This window comes from Acytostelium subglobosum (assembly GCF_000787575.1).
Source record: "Acytostelium subglobosum LB1 DNA, scaffold: scaffold20, whole genome shotgun sequence".
Taxonomy (NCBI): Eukaryota; Evosea; class Eumycetozoa; order Acytosteliales; family Acytosteliaceae; genus Acytostelium; species Acytostelium subglobosum.
In genome coordinates this window covers 57,935-71,516 of record NW_012236513.1, presented here as the reverse complement: position 1 = coordinate 71,516, position 13,582 = coordinate 57,935, and the positions used below count along the sequence as shown (strand labels likewise).

At 42.9% G+C, this 13,582-nt stretch overlaps 6 protein-coding genes across 6 annotated transcripts; 2 read left to right on the top strand and 4 right to left on the bottom strand.

The window, feature by feature from the left end:
• Window positions 1–295: 295 nt before the first annotated feature.
• SAMD00019534_088640 (hypothetical protein) lies at window positions 296–3,120 on the top strand (the record flags this gene model as incomplete). The annotated part of the gene is made up of 3 exons (XM_012895753.1): window positions 296–1,482; window positions 1,552–2,692; window positions 2,785–3,120. 3 exons carry the CDS (start codon window positions 296–298, stop codon window positions 3,118–3,120), a joined length of 2,664 nt encoding a protein of 887 aa, XP_012751207.1.
• Window positions 3,121–3,209: 89 nt separating this feature from the next.
• Window positions 3,210–5,490, bottom strand: SAMD00019534_088630 (hypothetical protein; the record flags this gene model as incomplete). Its single annotated transcript, XM_012895752.1, has 6 exons — window positions 3,210–3,656; window positions 3,715–3,941; window positions 4,003–4,735; window positions 4,819–4,943; window positions 5,018–5,327; window positions 5,401–5,490. The coding sequence occupies 6 exons, from the start codon at window positions 5,488–5,490 to the stop codon at window positions 3,210–3,212; spliced, it is 1,932 nt and encodes a 643-aa protein (XP_012751206.1).
• Window positions 5,491–5,681: 191 nt separating this feature from the next.
• Window positions 5,682–7,537, top strand: SAMD00019534_088620 (hypothetical protein; the record flags this gene model as incomplete). The annotated part of the gene is made up of 3 exons (XM_012895751.1): window positions 5,682–6,374; window positions 6,447–6,508; window positions 6,592–7,537. The coding sequence occupies 3 exons, from the start codon at window positions 5,682–5,684 to the stop codon at window positions 7,535–7,537; spliced, it is 1,701 nt and encodes a 566-aa protein (XP_012751205.1).
• An 85-nt stretch (window positions 7,538–7,622) lies between these two features.
• On the bottom strand, window positions 7,623–8,852 carry SAMD00019534_088610 (hypothetical protein; the record flags this gene model as incomplete). The annotated part of the gene is made up of 2 exons (XM_012895750.1): window positions 7,623–8,252; window positions 8,325–8,852. Coding segments are annotated over 2 exons (1,158 nt in total), but the record flags the coding sequence as incomplete, so codon positions are not given.
• A 248-nt stretch (window positions 8,853–9,100) lies between these two features.
• On the bottom strand, window positions 9,101–9,701 carry SAMD00019534_088600 (hypothetical protein; the record flags this gene model as incomplete). The annotated part of the gene is made up of 3 exons (XM_012895749.1): window positions 9,101–9,155; window positions 9,243–9,501; window positions 9,557–9,701. 3 exons carry the CDS (start codon window positions 9,699–9,701, stop codon window positions 9,101–9,103), a joined length of 459 nt encoding a protein of 152 aa, XP_012751203.1.
• Window positions 9,702–9,856: 155 nt separating this feature from the next.
• SAMD00019534_088590 (hypothetical protein) lies at window positions 9,857–12,472 on the bottom strand (the record flags this gene model as incomplete). Its single annotated transcript, XM_012895748.1, has 9 exons — window positions 9,857–10,414; window positions 10,506–10,603; window positions 10,679–11,038; window positions 11,119–11,202; window positions 11,288–11,557; window positions 11,629–11,784; window positions 11,856–12,054; window positions 12,128–12,304; window positions 12,410–12,472. The coding sequence occupies 9 exons, from the start codon at window positions 12,470–12,472 to the stop codon at window positions 9,857–9,859; spliced, it is 1,965 nt and encodes a 654-aa protein (XP_012751202.1).
• Between the last annotated feature and the right edge of the window lie 1,110 nt (window positions 12,473–13,582).

The window sequence follows — 13,582 nt, the reverse complement described above, 5'->3', positions numbered from 1 at the left end:
CTCCTCTCCTCTCATTTCTCTCGGGCTGCCCTCATCATACCTGTAGTCTAATCGATCGATCTATCTTAATAAATGTTGGACATGTCCAACAGATACACTATTACACTTACACATGTTCATTTGTCTCTTGTTTGTTTATTTGTTTGAACTTCAAGATCTAGAGTGGAGAGTGGGGTTGGCGCGCTAATAATATGAATGAACATTGACATTCTTCATTTATATGTTCAACAAACACTTACAAATACATATTTATATATGTATGGAGTATTAGAATATACAACACACTCGCTCTTAAATGGACTTCTTCAGCAAGTTGTTGAGTAAAGCACGCCGTTCTTCAACTGGCTCAAGCACATCTTCATCATCAACATCTAATAACAACGATAACAACAATGACAATGGCATACTTAACTTGTCAAAGGCAGCAGCTGCAGTGGCTGCAGCAGAATCTAATCTAACATCAATATTGTCATCAACTACATCAACTACATCAACTACGTCAACTACATCTACGGCATCAACAACAACAACACCAACATCAAAGGCACCAAAACCAACTGCTAAGAAACCAAGTGCAAAGAAGATAACAGCATCAAAGAAACAACAACAGAAGGAGGAGGGCAACGAGAATGGATTGATCAGTAACTACTTTGAGAAGAAGGTTGTATCACAACAGCAACAGTCAACAGGCACTGCAGCATCAGCAGCAAACAAGCTCAACAGATTAAAGAGGGCTAGAGACTCGGACGTCGATGTCCCAGCCAGTAATGATGTCGATATGTTTGAGGACATTGAGGTGATCACCGATGAGCCATCACAGACTTCAAGGAAACAAACGACACCAAAGAAGAAATCAATGCCAACAAAATCAACATCTGATCCATCCACAACACAGACAACACCAACAACTCCAATGACACGAATCAGAAGAGCGACTGCAATCAGACAACAAGAACTACTACAACAACAGAAAGAGAAGAAGAATAAGAAGACACAGGACAGTGAGGACGACACAGACTTGTCAAGTGATGAGGAGTATGTTGAGTCGGACCATCAGTCATCATCAGAGGAAGAGGAAGTACAAGATCATATCATTAGTGTTAGGCCTTTTCGAGGGTCAAGCAGTAGAGGTGGACGTGGGTCCAGAGGCGGAGGAGGACCAGGCAGAGGTGGACGTGGTGCCCGAGGAGGTGGAGGACCAGGCAGTCGAGGAGGACGAGGTGGCAAAGGGGGCGGGAAGGCTGCTCGTGGTTCAGACTCGAGCGGAGAGGACAACAGCGACACAGAAACACAGAATTCATCCACTGGCGACACGAGACCACTCAAGAGGAGAAAGGGCAACACGCCAATCTCTTTCAAATCACGAGTGGACAAGCTTGACATCACAGAACAAGTTGCTCAACCATTCTACGCTGATGACAACATAGAGCTACTATCACAACATGATCCAATCAATACAAAGTGCTTCAATCTGATACAGCCGTATGTTATCCCATTCATTCTTCCATAGGACATTGCTAACATCATCATCATCATGATCACATTCTTTAGTGTGGAGCAAAAGGAATACTATCCTAATCATACTCTATCGTCACAGTTCTTGCTGCGGGACGGGTTCGAGAAGGTCACTCTTCACCGATTCGGTGCACATGTGTTTGATGACAAACTGAAGAAGAACGAGATGGTGATGTTCACAGGAGGCGCGATAAGGGTGCTCAAATGGTGTCCTCTGCCTCGGTCCTACGAGAAGCAATACTTGGCAGTTGGTTGCAACAGAGATACAGAGTCACTACACTTTGTCGATGGTATATACACAGCCAAGAATATGATTCAAATTTGGGAGTTTGGAGCAATGTCCAGCGATGCCAGCATGCCACGACTGGTCATGGGCATCGCACACTCTGGCGACTTTGTCGTCGACATGAACTGGATGAACAATGGCACACTGAAGAATGGCTCACGGCTAGGAGTACTTGCTGCAGTGCTTGGCGATGGCAGCGTCAAGGCGTGGAGTGTGCCGCATCCCGACAAGCTGCCCCTGCTCGCCAGCTATGGTCCATACAAAGACAACTTTCACATCGTGGACATCAAGCCATTCTTTGAGTGCACAGGACTGGGCACTTCGAATGCATTGATCCCCATTAATCAGGACGGCAATGCCAATGACAATCATGACACTGTGCCACGAGGCAACAGGGCTATGACCATCGATTGGTCAGTTAACGACGATCAGGTGCTGTTGGCAATTGGATACTACAATGGCAACATACTGATATACGACATCAAACGCAACAAGACACTGCCGATATTCGTCAAGAAGGACAAGGAGCAGGTGCGAAAGATTGAGTTCTGTCCCTACGACTCGAACATCTTTCTCACGATGCACGTCACACGTGCCTGTCTATGGGATCGTCGAGACTCGTTCCAGGCCGCCCACGTCATCCCCATACTGTTCAATTGGACCTCAACAATCATGTGGACAAGAACTCTATTTCCACTCTATGTCATTGCCTTGGACTCTTGCCTCAAGATATATGACCCAGTCACTCATATTGGTTCCGAGCACAGACTGTTCCAGGATGGACATCAGATCCAGAGCATCGATCAATCACAGAACATGACATTCGTGTCGAGCAGTGCTGGTGGTGAGGTGTGTCTGTTTCACATCTACGGCGAGGCCAAGAGGAAACAGGTAAGTTTGGTCGCTTGCTGAGTGAACTGAGTACATAGCGGTTGACTAACATTTTGTTTGTTCAGCAACAACCTACACATTTACAAATAGAGTGCATGACAGTGAGTGACAAGGATGAGAATGGCAAGGAGGTGGTCGAGTTTGCCAAAGAGGATCGCATAGTGGATATGTTGTTGGAGCCAAAGATGCCGGCAAACAAGACATCGATTGGAATGGCACAGATTCCCTCACTTGCCTCCAATCAGTTTCCAACAATCCAACATTCAATCAACAGTGTCGCATGGAACAAGAACAAAGACCACTCCAAATTGTTGGCCTATGGAGGCACGCTAGGCCTGCTTCGAGTCAGGATGGCACATCATCACGAGCGTGGCCACAAACGATCAGTTGCGGTCACATCCGAGGATGTGGAAATGAACGAGGACTAGTCCAGACTGGATTGATTGTATATATACACATAGAATGGGACGATCCCACTGCAGCCAACTTGTGCTTGCTCCCTCTCTCTCTCTCTAGTTTAATCGTCATCATAATACGAGTCGTCGTGACTACCATACTGTTGTCTAAGTAAACTCTGTGAGGCGTATCGGTCCTCTTCCTCATACTGCTCTGTGTATGGATGTCGATGCTGGGCTCCAGCCGCAGCAGATTGAGTTGTAGTCGATTGTCTTTGCATTGGTGGTGCCATTGAGGGACGCGTAGGTGAGCCACTTGGCTCCTCCTTGACATCGTCACCAGCATTCAACAAGTTCTTGACGAGGTTCCTGATACGATCCTTCCTCTTTTGTTCGGCGGCTATTGATGCCACTGCCTCTTCTGGCGTCAGATGCACCGCCTTCTTTGCACGCTTTCTTCTCAAAGGTACACCAGCAGCCTGTGCATCAGCAATCTCCTTACTCCTTTCCTCTTGCTTCCTGATCCAGTCAATGTTCAACTCTGTCCAAATGGTTTCCTTTACATTTCTCTGATGTGTGATAGATGGTCAGTATGATTGTTGTACTTTGTTGTTGGAGGTAACATACAGCGTCTTGGTCATGTTCAATGTATGATTCGATATCATCGTCGGATAGATCAGACAGGGTGGCGGTTGGTGCAAACACCTCTGGATCAACCTCTGGTTCAATGTAAGGATATTCATCTATTTGAGTGTCTAATGGTAGTAGAGGTGCATCAAAGTCCTCAAATGTCTTTCTACGTCCACTACTGCTGCTACCAAATACTGTTGATGTACTGGACAATGTTGAAGGAACTGATTGAATATGATTATTAGTGATGGTGTTGGACCAATAATAAATCCAATGATTACATACAAGAGTCTAAGTTTGATTGTGTTCCATTGTCCAACATGTTTGACTCATTCTTGAGTATAGACTCTATCTCTTCGGCTATATTTTCACTAGTCTCTATCTCTGTCTGTGTATCTGTCTTGGGTTTCTTCAATGCCTGCTCATCATCAGCATCACCTTCTTGGTCATCTGGCTTTGCCTTCCTCTTCTTTGATCCACCTGTCTGTGAGTCCTCCAATCCATCGTCATCCTCGCCTTTATCTTCATTATCCTTTGTCTTTTTGATCTTTTCTTTTGCACCATCATCAATGTCATCATCATCATCATCATCATCATCATCAGAGACATCTTCACCATTCTCTCTCCTCTTTTGCTTGGCTATCTTCTCCTTTTTCCTCTTCTCACGCTCTTTCTCCATCTCCAACTGTCTGTTCCTTGTGAATGCTGGTGGATCACACTCTGTATCCATCTCGATCGAGTCAAACTCTGCAATCTTCATGTCTGACGCAGGAGTCCTAATGAACTCATCCAATCTCTTTGTCAGAGTACTCTCTCCAATCTTGACCACCTTTATAATCTCCTCAATCGTCCTGACGAATCCATGTACCTTTGATGCCAAGAATAGACTTGCACCACATATTCCAGATGGTCTTCTACCTGTTGCCATCCAATCTCTCTTCATCCTTGCCACAAACTTCAATGCAGTATTAGCAACATCCTGTGTCTTATCTCCAAATTCCAGACTTGTTGCAAATCTCTGTTTGATTGATTGGTCGAGTCAGCGAGCCATTGGGTTAGCGAGAGATTGAGTGTGTTTAACCTGATCAATCAATCACATACATGAATGAACAATGATGGGTCCACAATGGGAAGTTGTATATTGAACAATTTGGCAAAGGCAATGAATGTTGATGCCAGTGTGAATACATTGATCTGGATTGCCTCAGAGAAGTCGATCAAAAGGTCTGTTACACAGTATGTATGGTTAGTGATCAATAAATCAATCAACCAATCAATAAATATCGTTTGAACTACTTACGAGGTGTCTGTTCTCTTCGACACACAACATAGAGTACGGTTGCAGCGACTTGTAGTGATCGTCGACCTCTTGTGAAGTTGTGTTCGATTGCCATTTGATACATTCTCAGACCCATGTCGACGTGATGAGGCTTCAGATTGACCTGTCCAGCCACCTGAAACAAACGACGACGTGCATTCTCCAATGTCAACTCTCTCGAGTCACTTCCAAGACTATGATACTTCTTACTAGACTTGCTCACATAGGTACCCATCACACCAGATGTCTCACTGAACTGTATCTCTGTCACTATATTGGTTGAGTCGACAACCTATCATCATCATCATTGTCATAGTTAGTATGTATGTGATGGGATGAGATGATTGAATGATTGAGATACATACGAAACCACATTGAATACAGACTGTACTTCCATCGTTGGAGGTATCAAACTGTGTACCTTGACACTTTGTACATATCTTTGGTTTAGACATGTCTTATTTGTTGTTTGTGTTTACAGATACTATCTGTTTGTGCATGAATAGATTGAATTGTGAATGAAAGTGGAACCAAACAAAAGCTTTGGTTCCGTTAATTTTTTGAATTTTTGGAACACTTTGATTGAACTTAGAGTCTATTCATTCAAGATTCTTTATCACTCATACATGTACTTATAGACATAACTATGACGACAACTCAACAACAACAACATAATGATAATGATAACAAACAAATAGAAGAGGAGGAAGAAGGTCAATGTTCATCAGGTGACGATGATGCAGACACACTCCTCCCAATCACACCCGAAGACAATAACATCAACAACAACAATAACAATAATACGAGCATGGATATGATTGATGATTCATTGTTCAATGGTGATGAAGATGATTATGAGCATCAACAAATGACAAAGAAGATTAGATCGTTGAATACAGAGATACAAGAGTTGAGACAGAGGATTGCAATGTTGGAGAGGAAGTTGTCGACAAAGAAGATTAGGTTCGATGATAGATTGCCATGGTTCGCAATCAATCATTCATTGTTTGACGATAGCAAACGTTTGATGATGTTGGAGGACTATATCGTTCAGTTCTTCAAGACTAATGCATCGAGCTCAAGGGCATTGGCATCTCAAACACACAACAACTTGGTCTACTATTATAATGAGAATCTCACCATCAAGAGGGACTGCGTGCCAGAGTTGCAGAGGGTTGGCACTTCCATACCATACAACTTTGAACGTCTGCCGCAATACACCGTGGACAGACAGAGTCTCTATGAAGATGACAATGCTACTGGCGACAAGAAGGACAAGAAGGATACCAGAAGTTGCTTCAACTGTTCAGAGGCTCATACATTGAGTGAATGTCCTTACGTATGTTGCATTCTCATTCATTCAATCAACACTTGAGTCTAACGTGTACATACCTACATTGAATCAACCAAGTACAAGGATTATAGAAGGATACGAGCGAATAGACAGGAGTTCTTGGACTCAAGACCAGTAATGTATGTTGTGTAGTCGATGTCCAACATCCTTGGGTGTGATTGAATGGAGCGAGAGTACTAACAAAGATACTCACACAATACAGGAGTCGTTACTTTGTTGATGGCGAGAACAAGGCTGCTGCTATTGCAGCTGCCGCGGCAACTGTTAACAACAATGATGGTGAGAGTGGGCAAAGCTCTACATCATCAAACAAAGACACATCTTCACAACAACATCAACATGATGAAACAGACACTGGCAATCGCAATGGCAATGGCACAGACACTGGCAAAGGCACTGATAATGACAAAGACAATGGCACCACTGCACAATCATCACCATCAATAGACGACAAACAAACAGTTTCCACATTCGATATTATCAAGAAGAACATTGCAACGACTACCACCTCTGCATCAGGCGGTGGCTTTGACGACAGACACATTGAGGACAACATGGACTTTGTCAGGATTGAATCAAATAAGGAAGGTGGTGACGAGGACGATCCAAACAGACCTTATTCACCATCACAATCATTCAATGATGGATCATCATCCTCAAGACATCCAAACAACAACATTCTACTCTCACATGATTATCAACAAAAGGTATCCAACTCAATCAACACATTCATTCAAGCGCGTCAACAACCTCATCAATCTGCTGCTGCTTATCCACATGGCCAATACCAACATCAACAACAACAGTACTATGGATATGGATATCAATATCCTCCTGCTCCACAACCACCATCAGACTATTATCAATCTCATCATTATCATCCATATCCACAGTATCAACAACAACAACATCAGCAGTATTATTATGGACAGGAGTCATCCTGGCAACCTCCACCTCCACCACCACATGTCCGTTCACCTCCTCAATACTCTGTATCGAGCAAATCCAACGTCGTAGTGCCACCTCCACCTCCACCTCCATCCGCACAACCCCAACAACAACCTCCTCCAACTCAACCTGTCAAGTCGATAATTGGAGGCGATGTCTGTGAGATGGAGATAGAAGATGAAGATGGCCAAATCAGTTGAGATATATATAATATATTAGTTTAATACATTGGTGTCGCGACGTTATCAGTTTGTAATCTGTACGGGAGTCCAACGTGGACTCCTAGTGTGATTGGGCGCCGGGGGCAGCAGGCTCTTTGTACATCAAGTCGGTAAAGTCGGCGTCGGAGCCGTGGTAGACAAAGGAGTTGCCTGCGATGAGGGAGTTGGCAACCTCGCTAGCCTTGAATCCCTTGTAGCCATTGTAGACGTACTCGTGTGCGAGACGGGCCACCGAGCGCTGTAGTGGGAACGACTCCTTGTTGCCCATGGCGATGAACTCTGAGACGGGCGCCCACTTGCACTTGGCAATCTCATTGGGGTCGATGTTGATCTCAGTGGACAGGGCGCGCAGTGCGCACACATAATAGATGTCGCCACGGTTGAATGCATAGTTGTGGATCTGGCGGAAGCCCAGCACCGACACAAACTCGGTGCGCACACCCGTCTCCTCAAACACCTCGCGCACTGGTGTCTTGCAGATGTCCTCGCCGGCGTCCAATGCACCGCCTGGGATCTTCCAGCGGTCTGGTCTCTGCTTCTCAGTGATCAACAATATCTCATTCTTCTCATTGATGACCAGGCCACCACAACCAATAAAGTGAGACGTGTAGTCCGGTAGACGGTTGGCATCGCTTGGCAACCATCTTGTCAACATAAGGTAGTCCTCTTGGCAATGATGGAAAGAGAATTGTTCCTAAGATTGATTGCGTGAGTATGAAGGACTGATTGATTAATCGATTGATTGATGATCCAAACAAAGACATACAGCAACCAAGACAGGGATGAATTGTGACTTTGATTGAGGGATCTTGATCCAAATGCCACGACGCTTGTTCTCAATCCAATACTTGAGGGTGTCTTTGAGTTGTTGCTCAAAGGTGGCTACATCGTCTGGATACTGGGTGGTGTCCTCGACGGTAATACCTTCGAATATATCGGGTACACCTCGGAATATACCCGCCAGAGTATGAGTATGGAATCTCTCCCAGTCCTGTGACATTGACTTTGGTAACATTCTTCTAGATGCAGTTATTGGTGTTGGTGCAGGTGCAGTAGTTGTAGTAGTGTCTGTACTAGTACTTGTAGCAGTAGTCATCATCGATAGTTGAAATGAGTTGTAAGATGTAGTAATGATGTCGTAATGACGATGATGGTTAAACAATGAAGTGAAAGTCTTTGATTGATTGTGGTTGATCTTTGAAGTTAGAACAACAGATGATAAATGATTAAGTTGATGATGATGCTTAAGTAATGGTCTCGGTCTCAGTCTTTGTATAAGTTGTGATACGATCATCGAACAGTCAAAGTCAGATGAAAGTGAGAAGGCTGGCTGACTTGGTTTTATCTGTGTGTGTCTCTTTATTGGCTTGGGGTTGGTGTGACGAATGACCTGGGAATCACAAATCAAACACTAATTCATCGAATTGTCTTCAAGCACATCACCAATAACATTAAACATCATTAACTGTTATTTATAAGAGATATAAAAAGAGAGTAGATGTGAGACGATCTATAGATTACCAAAGATGGTAATGCTTGTGTTTAGCTCACAGCCAACACACTCAATGCCAATGTAACATTGACATTGGCAATGAATCTATTTTGTTGGTTGGTTGATGTCAATGTGTCAATGTCAATGTGTCAATGAATGAATAAAGAGAATGAATAAAGAGACATAACATACCCGAATTGATATTCTTCATAGTGAAATATACCTCCGTTGATTGGAATGTATACTTCACCATTGGATTGATCGTATGTACAGTTGGCAGGATTGCTAATGTCAATCTTGTTGGGATTGCCACCATCCGTAGGGTATACATTGAATGCCAACAAGTCAAGCTCATTGCGAAGATGATTCTTTACAATACCTGTGAACTGATATGAATCTCTATCTGTTGTTGTTACACTAAAGTCAAGTACAACCTTACCCTCAAGATAGTCTTATGTAAAGTGTTAGATTGAGTGATTGATTGAATGATGTTAATGTTAACATACTTAGAGGTTCACAACTTGATGAGATGATTGATGTCAAACAGAACTCTCCATGTGGACATGAGCCACAAGGGTTACCAAGTGCACTAGTTACGAGACCAGCAAGTAACAGAGTACAAACAGATACCAATAGTATGATCCACTTCATTTGGGCAATCAATGAATGACCTATGACTGCGAGTCACGCATGTTCTTATCAAGATTTATTGATCATGATTGGAAATTCGAATGAAAGTTCGTGTGGTGAGTGATCGATCACACACGCACTCGAGCTAGTGCTGGACTTGGTATCCAAGTCGATTCTTAGGCCTGCTTGGTTGATACTACCTTCTTGAACTTGATTGGTCTGCTCTTGAGTACAAGCACCATGTAGGTCAGTGCCCTGAATCCAACGGCAAAGAGGAAGCTTATCCACATGTTGCGCCAGTAATGATTGGCATTGTAGTCCATACGCTTGATCACTTCGAATCCGTTCTGGGTTGGACATCTTCCACCAATGCGCTCACTGTCCGTGCAGGTGAATGTCACGTCGGCAAATGCATTGACCACTGCAGCCTCGATAAGATACTTAAAGAAACTGATGTAGGGCGCCCATACCCATCCCTGTGGCACGTCGTTCAGATTGATGAAGAAGCCACTGAACAGGAAGAATAGGATGACGAATGGTGGTCCGACACTGGTTCCTACGGCCACTGATGGTACGGCACTGGAGATCAATGTGCCCATTGCCAATGACACCTGACTGACCATGATCAACACGAAAATAAACTTAAAGAATGGTGCTGCGGCAAAGAATGGATACACTCTTTGATTGGACATCCAGTATACAATTGTGCCCATGATCGTGGAACATAATACACCCTACATGTGATTGATTGATTGATTGATTAGTATGTATCCATTTATATTTGGAACAAGATGGAGTAGTTCCAGTAACCAAACAAGTACTTACAACTAAACAATCAAGTGTAGACTTGGCCAAGAAGAATGGGAATGTTGTGTATACACCAGATGCTCTGTCTTTGAGGAAGATGGTAATGATTTCGGGGACTAATGTGTTGCCAAGTGATGAATGATATTAGCCCATGATCTCACGCACTCAACCAATCAATCATAACAACTTACAAATTTGGATAGTAAGCATGACTGAAGGAAAACCAGTGCCCATGATGATGAAGGCCAATACACCAGTCCTCGATTGGACACTGGACTGACCAAGACCTATTTGGTAATAGACAAGTCCACAGAGTATGCCTTGGAAGATGGATGACATGATCTGAACACGTGATGACATTGGGTTCCTCTTGACATTCAGCAACTCTCTGTTCATAAGCATGCTGTACTGCGTCCATATTGTTGCACGTTGAGGCTTGGTATATGTCACCACCTTGTTACCAGATTCAGTCTCCATCTCCTCCAAATGTCGTTTCAACTGAACATTCTGTTGACTATCTGCATAGTACAGCTTCAATCTTGCAACCTCCTCTGTTATATTGATTGAGTTAGGGTGAGTAAGTCTGAGTGAATGGGATGGTTCCATGATGGTGGAGCTTGGATAAACGTACCTGGAGTGAGCTTCTTCTGAGGCTTGTGCCCATCTTCTATTCCAAGTTCATCATCCTCTTCGATTTGAGTGTTGATAAGGTCCACTGGAATGATTGATGTATTAGTTAGAGAGTGAGTCAGTCAGATCGATCCCGCACACACTCATCTTTCCATGATGCTTGTACATACTGAAGAAGTCAGCAGGGTTGGCACGATCATGGCATTGATAACCTTGTTCACTAAAGTAGTGGACGGCGGTGGCACCAAAGCCATAGTAGATGGTGGATCCCTCAGCCAGGAGCAACAACTTGTCAAAAAGGTCAAAGATGTTTGACCTTGGCTGATGGATGGTACAAATAATTGTCCTTCCAGAGTTGGCAAGACGTTTGATAGCCTTAATCACACTGAGTGATGTCGATGCGTCCAATCCACTTGTTGGTTCGTCCAGGAATAGCAAGCCTTAGAGTTGGATTGTTGGGTGGAAGTGGGGTTAGGTGACTGGTCATGGATGGATGGATGGATATACATACTTGGACCAGTGAGCAACTCAATGGCGATTGTAACTCTTCTTCTCTCTCCACCTGATATGCCACGGATCTTGTCATTTCCAACCAGTGTGTTGGCGCATCTCTTTAATCCAACCTCTTGGATAACATCATCTACCTTCTTCATCTTCTCCTCGTGTGCTGTATATGTGGAAATGTTGGTTGGTAAGTATAATTGATAGAATGTATTGAATGGATAGATGGATACATACGCATATCTCTTGGCATTTTGAGACGGGCGTAGAATGTAAGAGTCTCGCGAACAGTCATTGATGGACTGAGTGTATCTGATTGAGTTACGTAGCCACTGTTTCTCTTGAACACCTTGTAGTTGGCCTTGACACCATTCAACATCATCTCACCAGTTCCATTGATTTGCAGACGATGTGCCAGGATATCCAAAAGTGTTGTCTAAAGTAAAGACATAGACAGCAAGTGATTGATGAGTGAATGGACTTCCAGTTATCAATCAATTGGAACATACCTTTCCAGCACCTGATGGACCCATAATGGCCATCATCTCTCCAGCCTTGACAATACCATTAATGTCATTAAGGATTTGTTTGGAAACCTTTTGTTTCTTATCCTTGACAGTCACATAGTGATTGATGCCAGAGAATGAAAAGTCCATTCTATTGTCAAAGTTTCCCTTGGTTCTTGTCTAATGACATGGGTAAAGTATGAGTGAGTCAAAGAGTTTCATGAGGTCGATAATTGATTGATTGGATGAGTGAGGAGTGAGGAGTGATGGAGTAGTGCCACATACCATTGGGACAACTGGACCCAGATCTTCAGACATCTCAATCACATCTTGATTGGATGATTCCATGTTTTCCCGATTATGTTAATGATTATAGAGATAGAGATAATTTGAATGTATGTATAAGTTATATTAGCAGTTGTAATGCAAATATGTGATTGTTGTTTTTTGATGAGTCAATGGACAGACAATTGGTTTTGATCAATTAGCCGAACTTTAAATAGTTTTGCGTATTAGGGCTATTTTGGTTTAAGGGCACGAAGTGATTACGACCCCACCCCGATCACATGATAATTCCACGTCCTAATGATGCTCACACATACAATTACACACAAACATACAGACACAAGTTGTTTTCCTTCGCGCTTTCTTTGACTTGACAAACTAATGGCAATGGTGGGTACGCCATGAACGATACACTATGGTGTTCCTGATGGGATCGATGGTGAAGTATGTTTGAATTGATCGATTGATTGATTGATTGATACCGACGAACACCTTTGAATCTTTCTCTATCCTTATCCTGCTGGAGTAAGCCACATAGTCATTATGGGTGGGTTCTAACTCTAAGTATCCAACCATGTCCTTGGTACCATTGGCACCCCATGCACGTAATCATATTGTTGACAACCCGACATGATGGTGCGCCAAGGGGCGGCTATGAACTTCCGGTGTGTAGGCCTTGCACTTAACATCACATTGGTAGCTTCATTCATTCATTCAAACAATCATTCAACTTGTAGACGTCAGTAATACAAGTTTAATACCAGTTTACATAGACAATCTCTAGAAGCATAGCAATGGGAGCAAACTTTACAGCTTGGAGAGGTGGGCAATACCTCGCAGGCAGCTGGCATCGTTATTCTACGAAAGGACTCGGTAATCATCTCAATGGAGCAATAACTCTTAGTTGGTGTGCATAATGTTACAATTAAGTTCACATATGAAGGAGATAGTTGTTTGTTTATTGTAGTCTGACCTTTTGAAGGTTTAAATTAATTTATTGATGTGTAAGATGACCACTGAAACAACTTTGTTCTTCCAATTTTAATATTTAAAAACACAATATAAATACACTTCAAAATTTATATAAAGAATATATTAATATTAATAATATAAATACACTTCAAAATTTATATAAAGAATATATWTTATTCTTATTATWTATATAATACTAAT